We start from the raw sequence: 24,898 nt of genomic DNA, 5'->3' as shown, positions 1-24,898 counted from the left end.
ATTCGAAAGGCAAGCCTTTTTAAATAGCCATTAGCTGGCGATTGGAGCCCTTATGGAGTCATGTGCTTCTAGAGAATCAAATGAGCACTTGCAGTTGAACATGTTTTTGAAGTTGCATAGCACCATTATGCTTAGCTGTGGTAACTCTTGGAAGGTCGTTGACTACCTGGAAATGAGATAAAAGGCTTCAAATCCCACCCTCTGCTGTGCAGGAAGCAAGCGGAGGATCCTAAGGTCTATGGCTAGATATTGAGGAGAGTAAAATCCATGTCAGATGGTCAGGATAACCACAGGCTGGGGAAGTGTGTTCCATTCAGGTTAACAGTATGACTGTTTATCTGATGTGGATATCCTGAAAGTCCGGAATGGATTTATCGCTCCTTCTCTAGGCATCCCTGGGCTCTGTTGATGTGACCATAATACTTAATACCACGCTCTAGTGCCCAGTCATGCAATTTTAATAGATGTATTGTGAAGCTATTAGTAGATGGCATTACAACATACCAGCCTAAAAACAAATATTACCATAAGGTTGGCAGTGATGAAAGAATATGGAGGGTTTGTTTCACATATTACTGAGTTGGGACTGTACCTTCTGTGATGTGATTTTGTGGACAACGGTTAATTTTTAAAGCAGGGACCACCGTGTTTCTTAAATTCTGTTCTATAAATTGAAATATAAACTTGAATTTTATGAACAACTATCTCGATTGATTTTAACATCGAAGTATATATCCAATGCTTGCTTACTACGTGCGCTCCTGGATCAATTGGCCAGATAACTGAACTGCCCTCACGCCCCACCTCACAGGTAAGGCCAGCTTCAACCTCTGCAAACACATCTTTGTGCTTTGTGTGGGAGAAACAGCCCGCAAATAGATTTATCAAATCTTTGAATTGCATCAACTCCTGCTCTCCAGCGCCCCCTCCCAGTCCTGAGCGCCCCCACACTTTGACTCAAATACAAATCACGCGCCAAAGACCTCTGCTTAATCCGGAGGTCGCATTTAGCATTCTGAGGCAGTGGGCAATGGAGTCGGAAACGACTTGGAAACATCAATGAAAAAAAATAAAAAGAATTCGCATTGGGCCATTTTTACATTTTCTAAGCATCAGTCACTAACCGCACATATAAATGTACACATTGAATGTCACCAAAGCGTGTGCATTTTGCTTAATGTAGATATTTGGTTTCATTTGCGTGTACATGTATTGCTGGCTACTGATATGCGTTTTTTGCATGCACATGTGGAGGTGGGGGTTCAAGTGTGGAGGGAGGCGAGGCTGTGATTGCATTTTTAAGTGGTTGTACAGTGTACACACAGTATGCACTGAAATTCGCACCTCGGCCATACTGGTGCATAGAGCTCAGTACGATTCTCTGAAGGACGAGGTCATCATTTCCGTTAAAGACACACACTCTATAATTCTGAAAATGGCGACGCAGCAGGGCAGGCGCGCGGTCCCATTTGTTACTGTGGTGTTTACACGCCGCATGTGCCGGTGTGTGAGAGGGGCCGTCATGACTGTAACGAATGCGGAGCCGCGCGCCGCGCCTGCTTAAAATGCATGCACTATTGATTTCCCGGCACGGTCCCGGCCGTGTGAGCGGCCTACTAATTGGCGAAAATACGCCCCAGCTGATGCTGATGTGTAAACAGAGGCGGCCACGTCGAAATTAGCCGGGAAATCCCCCGCACCCTCCCTCGTGCTATGTTTATTTTTAGACATTCAACGTGGGCTATTTACTAAATTGCATCCACCGGTAAAAGGGCCTTTCTGAGGGATTTACAAGTTCTGGGATGACAGGCCCCAGGTGGAGCTTGTACTGTGTGGTGCTAAGCCCCCCCCCCCCTCCTCCCCAGAGCGGTAGGGAGGGCCTACCAGCTCTCCAGTGGTCTCTGGATTATTTTTCCCTTCAGTCCAGGGGTAGCAGGGGTTGTAGAAGTAGGAGGTGGCTAATGGGGCCACTGGTGGGTCGGCAGAGTGAAAAGAAGCCTTGGCAAAGACAATAGGTCTTGCCATTGTGACCTATCGGCTTTGCCAATGGTTTAGGATTCCTACTGAGAAATTAAGCCATCGAAAGAAAGACTCTCTAGCATCATTGCTAGTTCTTTGATTGCATTTAAAGGAGCACAGGCAAATTATTTTACACATGTTACTGAAAACACTGGCAAGACATGGCAAAAGGGTGAGCACCTTCCTCGAGGTCACTATGCACCCTGGTTCCTGGATTTTTGTGTGCTAGGCTAATGCATTCAAGTTCTTGTAGTCTTGTTTTCCTTCCATTGACCTAATTAGATTAGCACACCTGAAATGAATGATTTGTTGATGAAAAGTACAGTACTGGAGAAAATATCCGTAATGGCCTGGAATTAGAATGCCACCTCGTTTGACAAGTTTGCATTCATGAATTTATCAACTAGTCGTGATGTACATTCTTTCCATTTTGGAAAATCGAACCAGCTGAGCAACTCACACTTGACATAGGGAAACATTAATATACTGTTATCTCAGAGCCTAAACAGTCACTCTTCCACCTAAACTAGCATATATGGTTTATTTAAACAAAGGCCATTAATGCTATCAAGTGGTCCCCTATAAGTCTGACACCTTCAGCCAGTTCTATCTTTTTAATAAAAGCACTGTGTTTCAACATTAACTGGCATTCCTTTGGGAAAACGAGTCATTTTACATTCGTGCATGCGGCCTTCATTTAGATATTACAGCTTTCAGCTAGTTGCCATTGTTATGTGCTGACGAAATAGCTGGGCAACATCACTTTCATTTATGCGACTTGCAGTTTGTTTTGTCCATTGTTAGTGTGGGCCTAAAAATGTGCACTTTGCTAAGAGATAGGGACTATCTCAAAGTCACCCTTACAACTTGCGTCATATCAGGAATCATTTGATCCCCTCTAGGATGTGTGTTCTAAAAGTGTGATAAATAGGTAAATCCATAGTTTTTAAATATGCAAAACAAAAATAAATACTACTACTGCTTCCAGAAATTCATAACTGCTAATACTGCAGTCCCCCAGGAGTCTGTGCAAAAAATGTGTAGGTGTCTGCCCCATTCCATTCTACTGTGACATGAGCAACAGGCATATTCAATTTAGGAGCCAATACTGTGTTTCAGACCACACACTCCAGGCCAGCATGACCCACCCTGCCCTAAATCACACAGTGCTGAAATCAGGAGTGGGCAGACTAAATAAGAAACCTGGACTTTGTTCCTGCCTTCTATATCATGTTTTCTCTCAGGACATATCTTGGCACAAGCTTCCTCAACAAAGGGCGGCGGAGAACTAAAAAGAAAAAAATGTGCATTCTGATACTTCAAAAACTTTCCCACGAGTACCTTAAAGTAAACCCTCTCAACCTGTCAATAGTCATCCAGACTGCATCTGATGTTTGCACAATCCTCTACATCTACAACTCTTAAAACCCATGTAGCACTCAATGTTCCACTGATCCTCCAATGCCAAACCATGAGCACCTTGGCACACCTAAAACCTCTCCGTCAAAGAGCATTCCATACTAAGAAAGGAAATACAATTGAGACAGGCCAATGTACCCACAGCTTCAGTGAACTCATGCACTGCTCTCTGCATCCAGAGCCATCCTGCCCTCAACCAGGAGCTGGGTGAAAGTATTCTGCTTAATTCAGAGACTCTGTCCATCACCACCCCTTGTTGTAAATATTTTTGTCCACCCTATGCGTGGAAGGGTATACTCAGATGTGAGTCCCTTGCTCATTGCACCATCAGGATTCAAGCAAGCCGGGCCGAAGACGGCTGAAATGCCAGAAACCGGTCCCCGGAAGCTTGTTTCCTTCCCAGTGTAAGAATTGGCTTTTGTAGTCTGGTCTGCCCTGTTCCCATGATGCACTGGGCCAGGGACAGACTAATTTGCATACAGCCAGGTTCTGAAACTGGGATGGTGCAATGAGCTAAAAAACGGTGTTGGATCTAGCCCTGATCTCTTGACTGGGTGAGAGTATTCTGCTTAATTCAGAGACTCTGTCCATCACCACCCCTTGTTGTAAATATTTTTGTCCACCCTATGCGTGGAAGGGTATACTCAGATGTGAGTCCCTTGCTCATTGCACCATCAGGATTCAAGCAAGCCGGGCCGAAGACGGCTGAAATGCCAGAAACCGGTCCCCGGAAGCTTGTTTCCTTCCCAGTGTAAGAATTGGCTTTTGTAGTCTGGTCTGCCCTGTTCCCATGATGCACTGGGCCAGGGACAGACTAATTTGCATACAGCCAGGTTCTGAAACTGGGATGGTGCAATGAGCTAAAAAACGGTGTTGGATCTACCCCTGATCTCTTGACTGGGTGAGAGTATTCTGCTTAATTCAGAGACTCTGTCCATCACCACCCCTTGTTGTAAATATTTTTGTCCACTCTATGCGTGGAAGGGTATACTCAGATGTGAGTCCCTTGCTCATTGCACCATCAGGATTCAAGCAAGCCGGGCCGAAGACGGCTGAAATGCCAGAAACCGGTCCCCGGAAGCTTGTTTCCTTCCCAGTGTAAGAATTGGCTTTTGTAGTCTGGTCTGCCCTGTTCCCATGATGCACTGGGCCAGGGACAGACTAATTTGCATACAGCCAGGTTCTGAAACTGGGATGGTGCAATGAGCTAAAAAACGGTGTTGGATCTAGCCCTGATCTCTTGACTGGGTGAGAGTATTCTGCTTAATTCAGAGACTCTGTCCATCACCACCCCTTGTTGTAAATATTTTTGTCCACCCTATGCGTGGAAGGGTATACTCAGATGTGAGTCCCTTGCTCATTGCACCATCAGGATTCAAGCAAGCCGGGCCGAAGGCGGCTGAAATGCCAGAAACCGGTCCCCGGAAGCTTGTTTCCTTCCCAGTGTAAGAATTGGCTTTTGTAGTCTGGTCTGCCCTGTTCCCATGATGCACTGGGCCAGGGACAGACTAATTTGCATACAGCCAGGTTCTGAAACTGGGATGGTGCAATGAGCTAAAAAACGGTGTTGGATCTAGCCCTGATCTCTTGACTGGGTGAGAGTATTCTGCTTAATTCAGAGACTCTGTCCATCACCAACCCTTGTTGTAAATACTCAACCAGGAGCGGCCCGTGCAGGTAAGAGAGGTAGGGTGGGGGGGGAGTCGACAGTCTGTCGACTTCACCCTCCCTATCCCCCGCCCTGCCCCACCGCTCTTACCTGTACGGGCTGTTCCTGCCCTCAACCAGAGCCACCTCTACCTAAATAACATTAACAAAGTAACTAATAGAAGCAAAGCACTGTTTAAGACTGTCCAGCATAATTCAATCTTCATCAACAACTCAAAATCTGTAACTAGTCCACACCCCATCTTGCCTGCTTGACTTTGTCACCGTCTTTCACCCCTTCGACCATCAAACACTTATTCACAGCCTGGGAACACCTCATGGACTCATTGCTACAAGAGTTCTCGTCTTACCTGTCCAACAACCACCAGTATGTTTCCCATCATCTTCAGTGTTTACGCGAAACTCCTCAACCTCATTTTCAACAACAAAAACATTGACACCCATCAATACAGTGATAACACTCAACTCTACCTTAAAGTTTCCTCCACGAATTACATTCAGTTGCACAAAACCTTCCTTTGATTAACCCAGAATTGGATGTCAACTGCTTATCTAAAATCCAGCCCTAAAAACGCTAAGTTAACGAAGTCACAGGTCGAAGCCTAGCTATTTGACATAAACCAAGACAGCTTCGCTCTTTTTTTAAAAGTTTTCTATAGCATGATTTCGACCCGAATGTATAAGAGCACTTTATATGGGCACCAGTTGCTTTAGAGGGGAACACAGTCATTTTGTTAGGCACTTGGAGGTAAAGTGATTTGCCCAGAATCACAGGATGTTGAGCGTCTCTGCTGAGACTCGAACCTGGCTCCCCAGCTTCGAGGTCCACGCTGCAGCCAATGGGCCACATCTGCCCTTCAGTTGACAGAGAGGGTAAAGTCACTTGGATTCAATCTGAACACAGATTTTATCTTCAAAGAGCACACCACCAGGCATAAGATCGCATGGTACCAGCTCGCCTACCTTAAAAAAAGTTAAACAGATTGAGAACCAAAACACAGCAACCCCTGGTCCTCAGATACTAGCATGTAGGCATCATTTTCCTCAGTGGCCTGCTTGAGAACAGTCTGCCTCCACGTAAAGACACCGACATCCTACAGCACATCTCAACACAAGCTTGAAGAAATTGAATCATATGACACAGTCACAGAAAAATTACACTGGCTGTGCCTCCAGGCTTGTGTCTCCTTCAAACCCAGCTACATCCACTACAAGGAAACGCATATATGCAAGAAAGAAAAAAACAGACGGCATGTCCTGTCAGTCTACGCTTCTAGGATATGACAGAACATGTCTACTGCAAGGGCGGCTCCTCTACTAGGGCGGAGGAGAGAAGCAGTAACATAAAATGGTATTTTAAATACCATTTTATGTTTCTGATTTTCGCACTGCGAGAAAACAGAATGGAATGCCTGGATGGGGGCGGGCAGTTGGGCGGGTAGTGGAGGAGTGGCTTGCCCAATGTTGTGGGCCCTGACTGATTAGTCGGCCTCTAGGGCCGACCAAAACAGTCATGCGCACTATGGATTTTCTCTATGTAGGCTGCATGCACCCTACATAGAGAAAATGGCCTCCCCAAGGGCGCCCGTCTTGACACCGTCCTCACCAATCACAACGCTGGCATTGCAGTATTGTGATTGGCTTAGGGGAGGGGAGGGAGGCTGCCTTCCTGCAGGAGAGCAGGAAAACAGCAGAAAAATGCGGGAACCGGCCAGGAGCAGAGGCGGCACGGGACCCGGTATGGTACGTTTGCAGAATGAAGCCCTCCATGGCAGATGGAACCCACGCAGGGGTCTCCAACCTTTTCTGTACTGAGAGCTACTTATGTTTAATGAAACACATTGAGAGCTACTGATATTATTAGTCTTGTATAATCTCAATGTTGTTTTTAATTCAACCAAGCTATAGTTTTCTAATTTATTAAGCTAGGCTGCACACAGGTGAGCTACTCAAAGGTAGCTGGAGAGCTACAGTAGCTCAGGCGCTACTGGTTGGAGACCCCTTAACCCCTTGGGCGCGGCCGCAATTCTGCACCTGTGCGGCCGTTTTATTGAGTGGGTGGGTTCATGACGGCCCCCAGCCGTCATCAGCACACGCCCACCGTGATGCATGACGGACGGGGGCCGTCATCAGCTGCGAAGGGGTTAAAGTACTTCCAGTGTTAACAGATAATTTATTAATGCACTGCAGATGTAAATGAAGATGGTAAAACAATAAAATAATATATTTGTCGAGGGAATTCAACGCCATATAGAAGCTGCTTGCTTAAAAAAACTTGATCGCTTCTTCCCATCACTATTTCTAGTCTGCATGTTTCGAGAAGGGCACACAAATGCATGTATCCTAATGCCCAGTGAATAAGTTGGAAATTCGAGAATCTACAAAACAATATCTTATTCCGAACTAAAATCAGAGGAGATGAGAGTAATTGTTTAGGGCATAGCTTCTTATAGAGAAGTGTGTATTTAAACATACGTGGCTTCGATATGGGAACGAGCCAGTGTGTAGTGAAACTCTTGTTTTAAATGAATCGTTTGAAAACAATCTATGAAAATTTTTCATGCATGACTTTCGTTTGAATTCCAGTGCTAGAGTTTCTTTATCTGGCCCATTTCGCTGTGGGAGGCTACTGGAGAACGTACATATATCAGACCTCTTGTCCTCCATTACTCTGTCCAAACTGTCCCAAAAACACGAAGTTCTGAAACCAACTTTGGTTCAAATATGTCCTCTGGGGCTAAAACTGTGAGCCTCTCAAAAACACTATTCCTATGGAAAAGGAATTTAAGTCCTATGTGAAAAGGACCAAATCATGTGTCTGTAAATCCATGCAAACAAACATGCATGCACGTATCTGCCATAAAAGGACCCTAATTTGAGTAGAAAGACGTCACCTAATGGGCACTGGGCCAGGTGAATGAAGGGATTTTGTTAGCATTGCAAAGTGAGTTCTCACATTTTCTAGGAACTGTCAATGAACTTCTATCAATATATCTATAGACTGCTCTATCTATCCACTGTTCTGTCTATCTAACCACTGACCTATCTATCTATCTGGAAAGCAAACACTTCAAGTCATTGACATTGATTATTTATCATTCATGGTACCACCTCTACCATAATGCACCTGAAATGATAGTTCTTCCCACTGCATTAAAGGTCCTTGAATGCCCTGTGGTTCCAATTGTGCTAGCCACTTTCAGTAACTTTTAGTGTCTGATATATACCCTACTACACACATTAAATTATCCTGCGCCCCGTCTCACCTTGTTACTTATTCAAGAACAAACTCCAGGATACTTGATTAGTTGTTTGTTAGACCCTCACATATTCTATTAGCTTCATGCTTCATCATCTGGTCCCCTCCTGGTCCTTAAAACCGGGGTGAGTTCAATCATATTTCAGGGAGCACTTTAAGCTATAGTCAAGGGGAAGGATACGTCAAGGGGAAGGGACTAGTATCCTTTCCCCTGGGAGCACCAATAATTCATAATTTTAACCTTGCCTGTGATACCCAGTAATAAAGGGATACCAGGATATCTCAAGGCATTTTTATCCTTCTCACTCCCAGTGCCGCAATATCTAAAAGTGAGTTGGATTATAACCTGAAGCAACACAAAACTGTGCAATGCACTGACTTGTATTTCTTTGCATCAAAGGTGTATTCCATGGGCGGCGCATGGTCATTCCAATGCAACCAGGGATTTTAGGATAAATCCTTTTCTACAAAGAATTGTATATATTTGTGGCAAAATCCTGCGACTCCTTGAGGCAGGCGTAACAAGAATAAATGTTTTAATTTCTCCTCATTCTTCTTACTTGGCATGTGTGCTGCATTCTACTGCAAACATACCGTGTGGGAAACACCTTTAAAGCATAGTTTTGTACTGGAAGGGACTCCTCCCAGTCCAAAACGTATTCTTCCCACAACACAGACACCCTTGCACTATGGTGCAAGGGAGTCTGTATGGCAGCTAAAAGTGCATAATCAGAGGGAGAGAGCAGGGAAGCACCACATTTTAGTAGATGGTGCTGTTCTGCTTTCCCCCATTCAAGCAAAACAGTGCAGCAGATTTATGTAATTCTGGGCCTTTGTCTTCTAAGGGCCAGAGACAACGCTCACATGCCTGTGTGCAACCTTTGATCAAACTACCTGAAGGAAATTAAGCACCCCCCCCCCTCGCCCCCCATGACCATATAAAGGCAGTACAGCTGTGGCCCCCACAATGTCCTCTGTATGGTCATGGACCTCTTTGGTAGCTTTGCAAGGTGCATAACGTGCAATAAGGTATGCTACACTTTAATGTATATTGACAATGTATATTGATGGGTGTGTGTAGAGAGAGAGAGAGAGAGATAGGTCCAGTGGAATTTTCGGCAGCCCTTCTGTTTTTTTCTAACTTGCACATCATTTCATTTTTTTATTTTCTTTACTTAGACACGACCTTTTGATGTTATTACAGTACTCCCTGCATCGCCTGGACTATCATGGCAATATGCAGCTTTTGAGACCAAATAATGTTATTTTTTTATATTTAGCCAAATAATTATTTTAGATTGAGTGCCCTGTAACTTCCCCAACAAAGTTTTACAAAAACTACAATATTAAAAAGCAAACCTTGACAAAGCCAAAAGGCTGGCAGCCTAGGAAGACCTATCAGCTTTGCAAAGGCTTGTTAAAGATAGCGACACCTTACAATTTCCATTACACACACAGGTGTTGCGACAGAGATAGGAGGGGTAATTTCCAATCAAAACAAGCAGAGTTTGCTGTAACTAGACTAACTTAGTTCTAAGTCGTTGGTGCCATAAAGCAATTAGGCCTCCGGGACATGGGCGTAAGTGATTACTTTGTAATTATTAATTTGCGCGAGGGCGCCCTATCCCTCCCCGCGAGCGATGGCCCCCGGGTCCCCACAGGTTGCAGCGGTCTCGCGCCTGCGCCGGGGCTCGCTGTGTGCTCAAAGCTCACCCGGGCCCTCTGCAGGCGGACGGCGCAGCGCTCCCTAATGGCCGGGGAGTGGCGGGGGCATTGTTGCACCCTATCTGGGGTGCACGCTAGCAGCCTCAGCAGTCTGGGCCTGTGCCCGTGATAAGGCCGATGGGGCGATAGCAGCTCCGTTCCTAGCACCCTGAGAAAGTCCCCCACCCGAAGCCTGCCTGTGTTTGCTGGCGGCGTCCTTGGGCCGGGTGATTTATAACCAGCCAGCACGTAGGTTCATTTGCTTTTTTGTTAATGTTTGTCTAGCTCAGCGACTGTGGTACGCGTTATTTTCGACTCGCATTTCTACGGGTAAAGCACATTCCTTTGGAGTTCGGTTTTACTCTACACGCAGCAGCATTCATCGATCGCATTTCAAAATATTAATTTTACAAGCAGAATATGAGGCATGACTTGTTCGGTGTGCATAGGACTGGAAAAACAGTACTGTGAAAGTGACTTTCAGGCAGACCTGGCTTTTTAGCCAGCAGAACGGAGCATGCTGGGACTTGTAGTGAAGTTGCTCCCCTGGTTTAAACAAATGGGCATAGAAGTCCCAATTAGCTTAGTCAGGCCAATGGCTAAAGAAAGTGGTAATCACCTCATGACGTGTCAGTTGACAGCTATAGTGAGTGCTATGCACGCCAAGAACTGCAACACTTTAAAAGACAATCCGTGCAGTGTACACTTCACTTCGTTTTGCTTTCTGATACTTGAAGTTTCGAATTCCCACTATTATTTAGGGCTACATGAACCAAAATTCAAAGAAATTCAGACTCTCACGCCTGACATGAAACCGCATCAGCGTGAACGCTCTAAAGTCGACTCTTTGATTCTGTCACTGTTGTTATACACACTGAATTCACGAGATGAGAGAACAATTTGCTTGGGTAAAATAATTTACCATTCATAGTATATCGAGGAAAGCTGCGAAGTGACTCAAAGTCGAGTGTGAGATTTCCTGCTAGCATTTTAAACAATAGCACATTGCATATTGGGACTTGTAAACACGCAACATGAATGAGAACATTAAATCTATAATATCCATTATGCTATGCGTGGTTAAAAACATAATTGGTTAACTATATAAAGCACTCGCATAACATCATGGCTTATATATGTGCCATATAAAAATCTAAATAGACCAAATTTATAAAAACTGAAGGTGTCACGTGCTCTGGAGCCCCTCATATGTTATTTAAGGGCAAGGAGTGTACCCCTTTCTTCTTTGGTGCAGGTAGGCCTTAACCTCGTTTGTATATTTGCCTGGTCCTCCCCTCCACCACCTACCTCAATATGTTATTTGTTCACAGTAAACTAAAATGGAGCTGCCCAGATTTTGGTGCTGGGCATTGCCCACGTTTAGTAACCCCCCATGGCTTGACCTGAGGGCACCAGCCTTCTAGAGAGGGGCATCTTTTTTGGAGGGGGTGGGGGCAATCATCTTTTGATCAAGGATTGGATGCGAAGAAACAAAGCTTCTGTACCAGCGGATGCGGGGGGCCGGAGTTGGTGTACGGGTGGCGTGCGGACAAGGGGGGAGGAGTTTTATTTAGGGTGGAATGACTGGGAGCATTATATATAATTGTCATCCATTTATATTATTTATTAGCCTTAACAGTGTGAACGGAAATATTGTAGAACAGGATAATTAATTACGATGCACAGCATGAGTAGCAGTTTAAGTGGGTGACTTCAACCAAAGTGAGGGGTTGAGGAAAGGTTTGTAGTTCACACTGCATTACTTTAGGCCAGTGGTCTTCAAACCTCTTACTACTGTGCCCCCCACACCACTGTAAAAAAATAAATCCTCGCCCCCCCCCCCCAATTTGTTCACACATGCTGATAAATTGGCAATGTTTAAAATGTCTAAACATATTTAAATGTCTGAACATATTTAAATATGTCTAAACATTATTAAATATGTCGAAATATTTTCAAATATGTTTAAACATATTTAAACATTGCAGTTCTGCTCTGTTACCTCTTTTTACACATACTCCCAGTCAAGATACACACGACAAAATGTGCTACTGATGACCCATTACAAAGTGACTTGCTGCCGCTCACGTTTTTAACACTCAAACCAAAGCTTCTCTTGGCCAAAGACAGGCCCGCTCCGAGATCACTTGAGGCCCCCCCAGGAGGACCCACCCCCTGCTTTGAAGACTTATGCATTAGGCTGATGTGTCACTCGAGGGCCTGCTGCATACCCGAGGTTCATCTTACAAGGGCCTGATGTCACGTTTCACACCTTCAGCCTGTTCAGGCCTAGTCAACAGCACTTTACATGCTGAGGTGGTTGAGCACCCTGGTGATATTCTGCTTGGTGCTGTGGCACTGAGGTTGTGCACATCTCACCAGCATTGTATGGTACTATCCCATTCACACAGTGTGTTCGCCCTCTGACAGGGTGGCAAAGTAGCAACATCACAAAATAAAATGATGGTTGGAGTCTTGAAACTTTTCAAACACTCACCCTCAGTCATAGGTCTAGGTTTAATCCATTGTTATTTTGCTCACCACGTCGTCCCAGTTCAGACCCAGCCATATGCAAATTAGTCTTGACCCTGCTCCTCATGGGAACAGTCCGGCCTGAACTGCCAGGCCGGGTCCTCCCTGGACCAGAAACAAGCATCCTGGGACCGGTTTTAGGGTAGCAAAGTGTTCTGGTTTGTACTGTGTTCCTTGGTGCCTCTTTGAGTGCATGGTTGAACAGTGTGTTGGTTGTGGTGTTGCCTTTAAGGGAGCTGTTGTGAAAGATGTTTGGAGACCTGAGGAGGAGCCCTTGCAGTTGCCCTTGTAGTATAATGACGAGTGAGAATACACAGTCGTACATTTGGACACTAATGTGTTTGGGGGGAGGGGGGGCTGGGTAATTATAACATATAAGGTATGAACGTGCGAAGAACCATCTTTTAGTGCTCTCCAAATTTCTAGGTAATGTGTACACTTTTCAGGCAGGAAATATGTGTCATATCTTAGCAGCTTGGGTTGCGAGGGAGCTCCTTCCAGGACCAGGTGGATTCAACAGAAGAGGGAGAAGAGTGGAGTCAGTCTGGTGGGAATAGATGTTTTTTGCTGAAAGAAATCGAGACCTGAGGTGTGAATGGTGTGATGAGTTATGCTCATAGCTTTGAGGGTGATCCATCTCGCCGCAGACAGCCAGCGCTGAGACAGGAGTGCTGGTGAAATGCAAGGCCAGATATTGGGGTCAAGGAGCTGCCTGGTAGGTGCATTCTGGATTCTCAGTAGCTTCTGAGTCCCTTGGCGGGAGCCTGAGCGGTATACAGCTGGTTTCTTTAGAGAGGAGAGTAGGGTGCTTGATGGTGGCTTGTCTCCTTTTGTGGAATCCTAGATCAGAGAAGGTTTGGCATTGGCATCTCATAACTTTGTTCATTTGAGGGATCAGGCGATGCTCGTATCTACAGTCACACCTCGGTTGCTTACTTAGAGTGATGGGTTAGGAGGGGGGCCCAGCTCTGTGGCCGCAGAGATGATGGGCGGTGTGTGGTTTACCACACATATTATCTCGGTTTTTAGTGTGTTGAGCTTCAGGTGATTTACTTGCATCAAATCAGCAATCGTTGGCCGAGGACACAACAATCTAAGGGTGATGAATTTGTTGGTGTGTCAGCAAAATGTGAGTGTCATCAGCTTAGTAGTAGCAGTTATGGAGGAAATCAGCGCCCACAGTGCTATAACGCATACGAGAAGGAAGGAGGCGACGGTTGAGCTTAGAGGGACCCCTACAATCGAGCTCAGGGTCAGAGCAGAAGGGAGGCGGGCATAGAATGACGTATCCGAAAAGAAACAAGAGGAAGGAAAGCTATTGAATAAGAAGCAAGCACATGAGATTGACAGCAAGGCCAACCAATGGTAATGAATGGGCTGTCCAAGCCACTCCAGGTTCTGGTAAGCCCACAATAGGGCTTTCACAACCAGGTGTAGGTGTCTGGTAGGCTCGAGCTAAAAATTCAGTGACGGTCAGGGCTCGCACCCCAATACATTTTGAGTCTGTAGAGCAAAAGGGCTGAATGGATAAGTCAGAGATGGTAGTGAAAAGAGGACAAGCTGTGAGGCAAACGACTAGTTGAATATGCACCCCAAAACACGACACGCAGACAATGTAAGATGCCACTGAACTAGTTCCACATTAACAATGTAATGTTGCCAACACGGCATCAATATATCTAACACGGGTTTAGAGCACAACGGTTAACTTCAAAACATACACTGAAACTGTAGTGCTATTAAACCCATATTTAAAAGGATACACAATAGGGCTTGTGTAGACATGGTATTTTGTCTATATTTTCTCGTAAAGCGATGCACTGTAATATCAAATGTGCTCCATGTTAATTGAATGTTGGATGAATCTTCTGAAATTACAGTTACCCAAAAACGATTATAAAAAAGAAACGCTACTATAAGGTTTTCTCTTTTTAAGGGTGGCTGACCTGCACACGAATCCGATGGTGTTTTAAGCGCTGCGCTTCACATAATCATTGCTGCGTGTTAGTCACACCACTGTGCTAGATGATGCTAGAAGTCATCCTTAGCATTTTTGGAAGGCGTGCGCCATCTACTGATCAGGGTTGGGAAAAACTGCCACTAACTAAAGACTTGAAGTGTTTATTATAAGGAAGCTTCCTAAGAGGAAACATACATTACAGCGATGCCTTTCAATGTTTTGCCGTCTAATCACGGAAGATGTTAAGAAATAATTTTAGAGAAATACCAGTGGTTTAATTGGGGCTACCTCAAACCGTAAAGGCACAGCAGATTGATTTGTTTGAAAACGTCTGGCATGTTTCGAGTAACTATCTATTAAATTGAGTTGCATGCGTTCTTGTGAAAGTATAAGGACATTAATTCTGTAGACATTGTAACATAAACCGTCATGTTTAGTTTGAAAAAAGTTATTGAAATGTGCATGTAAATATATTGTCGTCTGTGGCATTCATAATATTTGATGTCTTTTCAAAACTAGCCTTGGTACCAGCAGACCCGGTGTTTCAGCACTCTGGACAGTTGCCTACGGACTCCATGGTCAAACTCGGCTACCCTCCATCCCAAAACTCCCAGTCTAATCATTTGTGTGAGTATAATGTATTTATTGACCAATGTTTAGGACAAATGTTTACGTTTACACAACTGAAGAACAGCACCTTAATATCTTACAACGTTTCAAGAAAAATGTATTGTGGGTCCGATTTGCAAACAGAACGAATCTAAGCTCCACTCACACTTTTGGTTTCTGGGTGTGGGAGTGCACACATTGGGATTAATTTGAAAAAAAAATAGTACATTTACACCTAGAGGCTTACGATGTTGTAGGTGTCCTCATTTGTTTCCAACCATCAAAGGTTTCTCACCGGAAACCCTCGACAGACAGACGTTCCAGACACACACCAAGAAAACATTTCAGTCTAAGCAATTCCAACTCGTACAATTGCACACGGGGAAATGCCATCATATACGTGCAATTCCATTTCTTCCCTTCTTTTTTTCTCCAGGGTGGAAAATTTCCGCTCGGAAAATATCTTTCCTCAACCCTTTATTATTTTAGGGAGAGTTCGCTACTCCATCTCATCATGGGGAACAACGTACTGCTGTCCTTGTCAGGAGTAAAGTTCCAAATTATTCTAGGATGGTAATGATCCATAAAGGTACTTACGAGTGTGATTTTGTTCCCTTCCCATTCTGGAAAGAGATTTACAGCCAGATTCATCAAGCACAAAACGGCTCGCAAAGGGCCAGATTCTGAGAATCTGGCCCTTTGCGAGTGCATTTTTTGCATTTGGGATTCATCATCCCAAATGCAAAAATCGCTAATTGCGAAATCGCATATTTGCGAGGAATTGCATTTAAGGAATCTCTATTTGAGATTCCTTAAATGCAATTCATGAACCAATTTAGAATTGCGAAATCGCAATTTTTGGCCGCTATTTACCGCGAAGTCTGACTTCGTGGTAAATAGCGAAAACTTAGAAAAATGCACTTTAGTGCATTTTTCTAAGTTGTATGTTACACACACACATGTCCTTTGGACATGTGTGTGCGCAACATCAGTCTACATTTTCATTTCAGGGGTGCTACAGGATGTCCTTTGGACACCCCTGGCACCATTGAAATCGCATCCTTATTTGCGATTAGCAAATTGCTAATCGCAAATAAGGAATGACTCCCCATTCATTCCTATGAATGAATGGGGAGTCATTCCTTATTTGCGATTAGCAATTTGCTAATCGCAAATATGGAAGCTGTAGGAATCGCAAATAATATTGCGATTTCTACATGAATCCCGTTTTGCGAGTCTTTAATAGCGATTCCTTAATAATCGCTATTAAGAACTCGCAAAACAGGACAATGATGAATCTGGGGGCTACTTCCGCCCTTGTCAGGAGTAAAGTTCCAAACTTTTCCAGCGCGAAAATATGCCGACTTTGTGACAACCCACAAAATAATGGTGGGCAAACAATCACAGTGAATTCCCACCCTGGAATAGCTTCCCTCCCACATGACTGGAGTTTCTCCTGCGAAAATATGTGCGTGAATAAATCCTTTTAAGCGTGTAAATCCAGATTCTGAACATTCCTCACGGAGTTGGGAGCACTGAGTTGGCTGCCCACCAACAAACACATAATGCATGTGGTAGAAGAAAGGATAGCGAGTGTATAAAAATAATCTAGCAGCCAAAGAGATGTTCTCTGCTGTTTACAGTGTATTCAAGTATTCGATGACATCAATCATTAAAAAATATCACATTGACACCCAAAAAGTAACCTTAAGGCATTTGTACTTATAATGCTACCAGACGTTCTAAGTTCCTCTCCGCTCGCTTTTCTGTATTTCATTATTAATGCAAAATATAAAATGATTTTAGTGGAGTCCTGTGTGTGTGAGTTCACCTTAAAATGCCACTCGTGACATTTATTTGCTGTACTTTTGTCAGATTTTCACTTGCACATTTAGACAATAGTGTTTGTGTTCTTAAAAGTCGAACTGCAATGCAGCACTGTCAAATGTTTACACACTGTGGCATGGTGATGACACCCATGTCTGTCCCTGAAAGGCAGATGTACTCTGCCATCATCTGTGTGGCCTTGTGTGGAATGCTTAAACAATACCATATACTCACCCCCACTCAAGAGATCTGGGCATAAATTCATCATTCTTTTGCTCACCATGCCATTTCTGTTTGGACCCAGCCATAGGCAAATAAGCCTTGACCCTCCTCCCTTGGAAACAGTCCAGCCCGAACTGCCAGGCCAGGTCGTCCCTGGACCAAAAACAAGCATCCTGGGCTCGGTATTGGGGTAGCAACCCTCATCAGCCAGGCTGGCTTGACTCCGGTGGCATGGTGAGCACAGGACCCATTTCTGGGCGTATGGATGGATCTAAACTGGGGTGGCATGGTGAGCAAAAGAACGATGGATTTAACCCAGATAGTCTTGACTACGGCTAAATATTTCATTTGTTCTGCATTCTGTCCATCATTTGTGTGGCTCGTGCATACATATAGCAGCTATTTATTTATAAGAATGTTTTAATAGTTTCAGTGGAAAGTATGCATTGATAGGCATAGGCACATTATCCGACATGTTTCGCATGGAGGAAGTGTTAATATTGGTCCTTAAAAGGTAAAGTAAAAATGCACGGTTTTCTGCCATAAAATGTAATAGTGCATATCTTATGTAAATGTATTTTCACATTTATATTGCAGACGACTACCAATAGAGTTTTTTTTTATGTTTGTATGATTTGTAGACTCTGGGCATACAATTATCTTCAAGCATATAATAAAATATGCATATTTTCCAGACAGTATTGATCAAATGTCACCTGGCCAGGTTCTGGAAACAGGCCAACACTAACCAATACACATGAGTAGCAATGCATGTCCTCAAGAGCTACCCATTCGCGTTTCGTGTAGCAGTGTAGAAGGCAGCCACTGTCCGGATAGGAGTGGCACCGAGGAGCTTGTACAACATACATACCGAGCTGCCTGGAGGTCGTGGTAAGGCAAATATCTTTATAGGAACCTCGGCTCTCCAGGGGTTTGTACGACCAACCTCGGTGCTTTATTCGTCAAGAGGGTCAGTGGTAGTCAGAAAACAGCAAATACAGGAGAAAAACAGCTGAGCTAAAAGCCAAGGCAAAAGTAAACCCAACAACACTGAGGATTGTAGAACTAGAAAATGCAAACAGATCAAAGATGAATAAGAACAAAAAGAAACAACAGGACCCAATCAGAACCAGCATCGCTGCCCAATCGAGCTTCATAGTTGGAGTTTTTTAAAATGCCATTTGGACGCTCTTAGCAGTGCAAGGCTCTGACAGGAACCACGCGTGGAGGAGACGTGGCAAAGTTAAGTGCCATTTTGTGGTATGCCATAGAAAGTTAACTTCGTGCTGACATTTTATTATAGTGAAAAGTCCCTTAATATGTCCTCAGAGCTTTGGGTGGAACGGAGACTATCACGGAGTCAAGCTGCTATCCACCAGGGTTCATAGTTGTTACATAGATGACATTTCAAACTTAGAAATCCCATTGATAGTTCTGGGTCAGCTGTCCCACAGTCGTAGGGATGAAGGTCGTGACCCTGGGGATACTTATGGCTGCAGGAGAGTACCAGGTCTGCACCGGGCATCGGAAATAAAACACATGTGAATTATGAACTGGAGCTGCGCTTGTGCCCACAGCACATTTGGTATGATGCTGATCTGCACTTCCTGATAAGCACTTTTAGCAGTTAGATGATGAATGAGAGAAGCTTTGTGTCAAGTCTCTGACAAAGACCTAACGTTTTGGGTGGGCAAACGTTCCCACGCCTTAGGCGGATGGGCTGGTGGCACCACAGCTATCACGCACTGAATCCCAGAGGAGGGTGAACAGGTCAGGGCATGGCCTGTCCTCTGCTGGAAGCTCTCTATCAGATCTCCACCCGCTCTCCATCAGCCCTAGAGCAACGGCTGGAAGCAAATCCTTTTATATCGGGTAGTTTACAGCACCCTGTGTCAGCGCCCCGCTTGTGGTGGGTAGTGCCACCACTCGGAAGGTATGCACTCAAGTTGTTGTGTCGAGGAGTCAGCACCGGAGCACTTATGGCTCTTTGTAGAATGTGGTCACACTCAATAGCAGCTGCAAGCCACTCTGTACCTATTGTAAGTGCAAAACCAATATTGTGCCTACCCCTGCTCTTAGGGTTAAGGTGAGCTTATTCATGTGTTCTATAAAAACTAAACTTCCGTACCCAATACGTTGTTCAACTAAAATATACACAACTCGATCTATTTAGGAAAACCTACACAGAATGCTCCTGCCATCTGTGCAGATGCAAACTCCCCATATCACACACAGCTCAGCCCCGAGCAGAGGATGCCAGGCCTGTTCTGAGGTGCTCTTGATGGGTGAGCCACATCAGGACATGGTAGGCGTGACAACATAGATGGCAAACTGGATCTGATTTACACTGCAGGCAGCACAATCTCACTAGTCTCTCGCTGGGAGAGCAAGGCGATCCCCTTCCCCAAGTCCGGGATTTTGAATAAGCTACATCAAAGCTAGAGAAAGCCAAACTCAGGCACAAACTCAGAGAAACCTCTCACAGAAGTCCTCTCTCTCAAACTCCCCAACAGATCTCCTCATAGGAAAACCCCCCACATCATACATACAGCCACAGCCACAGCCACATCATACATACAGTCACAGCCACATCATACATATAGCCACAGCATACATAGTCACAGCCATATTATACGTCCAGTCACAGCCATATCACACATACAGTCACAACCATATCATACGTACACAGCCATATCATACGTACAGTCACAGTCACATCATACGTACAGTCACAGTCACATCATACATACAGTCACAGCCACATCATGCATACAGCCACAGCCACATCATACATACAGTCACATCATACATAGTCACAGCCACATCATACACACAGTCACAGCCACATCATACATGCAGTCACAGCCACATCATACATACAGCCACAGCCACAGCCACATCATACATGCAGCCACATCATACATAGTCACAGCCACATCATACACACAGTCACAGCCACATCATACACACAGTCACAGCCATGTCATACGTATACTCACAGCCACATCATACGTACAGTCACAGCCACATCATACGTACACAGCCATATCATACATACAGTCACAGCCACATCATACATACAGTCACAGCCATATCATACATACAGTCACAGCCATATCATACGTACACAGCCATATCATACGTACAGTCACAGTCACATCATCCGTACAGTCACATCATACATACAGCCACAGCCACATCATACATACAGCCACATCATACATACAGTCACAGCCACATCATACACAGTCACAGCCACATCATACACACAGTCACAGCCATATCATACGTACACTCACAGCCACATCATACGTACAGTCACATCCACATCATACATACAGCCACATCATACATACAGTTACAGCCACATCATACGTACAGTCACAGCCACGTCATTCATACAGTCACAGCCACATCATACGTACAGCCACAGCCACATCATACTACAGTCACAGCCATATCATACACACAAATGGTCACCAGAGGCCTTCCCAGGTTATATGGCCATCCAACGAGCTGGGATTTCAGTCACTACTCCAGGCAAACCCCCAACTTTATCACTCACCTCTATATGGCTGCACATTCCATCAAGGTCTTACAACTTCCCTAATAACCTACCCAGTCACAAAGCAGCTCACACATGGTTTTCCTGCCCTGTGGCAGTTTGTGCACGCCCTGTTTTGATGGAAACACATTGAACCCTCCCTTTACAGGTGGATGGGACAACATACCTACTTCCCAACACGTAAACATAAAATTACAGTCATGCCATCGGCACTCCACAGAGCTGGTTCAGATAAAAAAAACACTCTGCTTTATCATGCACGTTTAAAGCCCCCTGTAGGTATTACACATTGCTATAAAGAGGCATGTGTGTGGCACAAAGAAATCACAAGTAAAAATCGTATTGCCATTTTGTACAACATTTTAGAGAGTTATCTAGCTGTCATCTTGTAATTCTGAAAAGACAAGTTGAAGCTAGTGTTTGTTTGCTAAAAGTGCTAGCAGGTCAATAAAAGAAATGAAGAACAGAACAACCGACCAAGGTCTAGCACAACCAGAACACATGTACCATAGACGATTCTACGTTTGGTGCAAAACACTTCCTGCACCTGTCGTCCCAAGGTGCAATTCAGGTCAAAATGTTCATCGAGAAGAGGGAGGTGCACTCATTGAAATCAAACACGAGCTCACTTAGTCCACGAGTAATTATTTTCTTTATTTCGGTAATCTTTACCAAGAGCGACCCACAGCCAACGTGTTTCATTCCCCATAGAATATATATATGCTGATTCGGCGGTGAAACTTGATCCAAGTCAATTTAGACAAATGAAAAAAAGAAAAAAACACACCGTATAATGGTTCTATTCAATATTATATGGTCCAATTTGGGGAAACATCCTTTACAACGCAACTTTTACCACGCAATGCTTTTACATCGCAACTTTTACAACACAAACCATTACAACGCATTGCGCTGGGGGGGCGCTCTAGGATAGGGAATAGATTTAATTTACTATCCAACACCTTCCCTACTATCCACGGGGACTGGAGTTGGAATAGTAAATTAAACTATTCACTATCCAGCACCCCAAAGCGCTATGCGTTGTAAAGGCATGCGTTGTAAAACTTGCGATGTAAAAGCATGCGTGGTAAAAGCATGCGTTGTAATGTCATACATCCTCCAATTTGTGATGAACCTCGCAGTATCAGGAAAAATAACTGGTATGGTAGGGATTTGTTGCGATAAGAATGATGTGTGAAAGATATACTTGCAGGGATATTTAGCAGTGGACATGTGGAAAAAAGAAGGAGAAGCACCTGTACACCCCCACTGGTAAGGCCAGGCAGACGGTGGCTAGCAGATTTTAACCTGTGTTGTAAACGGCGATTCCCGGCATGATAACAGGAGAACCTCGAACAGCAGGTCAAAGTTTACCTTTCATTTAATTGCCAATTAGCTCTGTAACTAACAGTACAGTGACACATTGAATTTACACATTGAATTTACTTTTCCCTATATGAATAGTTTATTCTTGAACCGGACCTACGTTTTTATACCTCACAAATTTCATTACAGAGGATGGAGGCAAACATAACACTTTAAGTAGTATGAGAAAGTGAATGAATAATTGGGGTAGATAATAGTCCACCATGAGGAATATCGTCACTATCTTATTCAGTTGAGTTAAAGGTTTCAATAATCTAAATCTGAGTTGAACCCCTGGTAGTTATGGTACAGAGCAGACAGTAAAAATCAAAAGCACAACACAATAAAAAACCCACTCCTTTTTAGAAAAATAGAGAATACTTTAATAAACAAAATCACAACAAAACAACAAAAATCCAATGAGATGAACCAGATATGTGAATTTTCAAGTTTTACTTGAAAAGAGAGCCAAAAAGCACCAACGGTAGTCAGTGGCCATAGTAGACAGGGACTGAGGCATAATTTTAGACCTACTACAATGAAGTGCAGGTTGGATAACCCAACCAACTTGGATATTTTACAGTGGGACTTCAGATTTTTTCTGGAAGTCAAGATGCTTCAGTGGGGCAAGTCAGTAGGTTGTATCCAAAGAGGGTTCCACCACATTGGCATTGGTTGAGATCCTGGTGTAGCCATTGATATTGGTGAGAAATGCTCAGAGCCAGAAAAATTCAATTTTCACCCCAGGGAAGTCCTCTTGCTTGGATAGTTTTGGCTTTTTTACCTGGTCGCAATTTCTACCATTGGACTTAGTCTCTTTTTCAGAGCTCAGAATCCTCCAGGGGGGAGGCTGCAGGCTGTATCGAACAGGGCTCCTCAAGGCCGTATCCCTTCTCGGTGAGGTCCTGCTGCATTGGATTTGCTGCTGCAAGGAACTTCAGAGTGGGGGAAACCTGTTTCGACAGCCCAGCTTCAATGCAGCTTGGTGGGTAGGCTTTGCAGGCTTGTCCCAGTCTTCTAGAGGTCTAAAGTCCAAAAACTTTCTAAGAATTTTTCAGGATATTAGGAGGAGTACACTGACAAGGTCAAGGGTCCGAACAGCTCAGGAACAGCACTTGGGGGTCAAGACTTACTCCAGCAGAGGCCACCAGCAGGGTCCAGGGAATATTCAGTTTGAACTGGTGAGCTGGGCTTTTCCAGAAAAGGGCTTCTAGCAGGTCAGGTTGGTGTGCCCCTTTATCATAACAGAAAGTCCCTGCCCCTTGGGAGTCCACTTCTTTGTTCAGGCTATAGGAGCAGGTCCTCCAGGTCTACTCACAGGGCTCAACCAGCAGGTGCAGTTATTCTTTCCTCCACAGATCGAAAGAGTTCTGAGGAAGGTGCCACATGTATGCCTGTCACTAACCTGTGGGTGGAGTGACTCCTGCCTCCCTAAGCAATAGAGTTTGCAGCTGTTCCTGTGCACCCTATTGTAAACCATCCCCCAGTGTCCCTTTCTGCCTAAATTTAAAATGCTGGAACTTTTCTTCCTTTGTGCAGAGCCAGTGTGCCCGCCTCAGAGGGGTGGCCAGGAAACTGAACAACCCTTCCTCTATAGTCACTTCAAACCAGTTCTGGGGGCATCTCCCTCTCCACTGGGATTAGAACCTGACTGACTAGGGGAGCAAAGAAGGGGCATGTGCAGGTGTCTGGTGGCATCAACCTGTGACTGTAGCCCCTTTTAAGTCATTCAAATTCATGGACCCAGCCCAAATGGTAATCTTACATGAGAAACAGAAACACCTCCCCATGTCCAGGCCTTTGTCTCTGCTCTGTGAGCTGTTTTCATTCCTAATTCGGAGTTTTAGCATTCTGAGAGCTGCAGCTGGATGCTACTGCAATATGACCTCCAGATGCTCGAGGCAGGGGAAAGCTAACTGTCTAAAAGTACATTTTCCTTACTATTAAAAATCTAATTTCACTTGTGAATTGGGCTTTCAATGAATATTCCAAAGAGTTCAGGAATTACATTTCTAGTTGTTTCCTAATGCAGGTAGCATTATTGAATGTAATAGTACATCCCAGTGTTCTTATATAGAACAGCCAGCCTTGCTACAGTGAAAATAACTTGTAGGTGCTAACCACTGCAACAACATGTTAACGTTAAATGGCTACATGTCCTACTTTTCATTTCCATGTGACCTGCCTTGTGCGGTACAAGGCCTACATGTGGGTGACTTACAAATATTTAAAAGGAAGGTTTTCATCTGTGTAAAGGGGTTATTGTGACAGGGCAGGTTACAGTTTTAAGCTGCAGCTGCCAGACTGCTGTGGCAGGCCAAGAGATGTGTTTACCTGTTCATGCTAGTGGATGGCACAGTAGTGCTCTGGTCCATAGGTGAGGTGTAGCTTTTCATGTTATAGGTGTACTTTAGACACCATATGCTACGGAAATATAGGAAAGTTAAATATGCCAATTAGGTGGTATCTCCTTTACCATGTTTTTAGGGTTTGGAGCACATGCCCTGGCATGGTCAGCAGCGTTCCAGTGCCAGTTCAAGTAAAAAAACAGCAGCATCAGTCCTCAAAAAATGCGGGTGACAAATCAAACAGAGGCACTTTCTCACAGGTGAATCAATAAAGTGGTCACATTGAGGCTTATAAAAAGAAAACATATCCCCCTTTTTTACCAGATAAATCTCCTTCAGAAGACAGATGTCTGAAAATACACCAGCTTCAGTTGGTACAGCTGATTTTTTTTCCACGCTAT

The 24,898-nt window shown here is 44.3% G+C and overlaps 1 protein-coding gene across 2 annotated transcripts in view; it reads left to right on the top strand.

The window, feature by feature from the left end:
- The window catches only part of ONECUT1 (one cut homeobox 1), a 71,975-nt gene that overhangs the window by 18,122 nt on the left and 28,955 nt on the right, over window positions 1-24,898 (top strand). For both annotated transcript variants that reach the window (XM_078684851.1, XM_078684852.1), the window contains exon 2: window positions 15,081-15,188. In XM_078684851.1, the coding sequence (XP_078540977.1) occupies window positions 15,081-15,188 (108 nt within the window). The remainder of the gene's footprint in view (window positions 1-15,080; window positions 15,189-24,898) is intronic.

The sequence above is a fragment of the Lissotriton helveticus genome, chromosome 3_2 (genome assembly GCF_964261635.1).
Source record: "Lissotriton helveticus chromosome 3_2, aLisHel1.1, whole genome shotgun sequence".
NCBI lineage: Eukaryota > Metazoa > Chordata > Amphibia > Caudata > Salamandridae > Lissotriton > Lissotriton helveticus.
The sequence above is the reverse complement of the archived record's forward strand: the minus strand, read 5'-3'. Positions and strand labels throughout refer to the sequence as shown.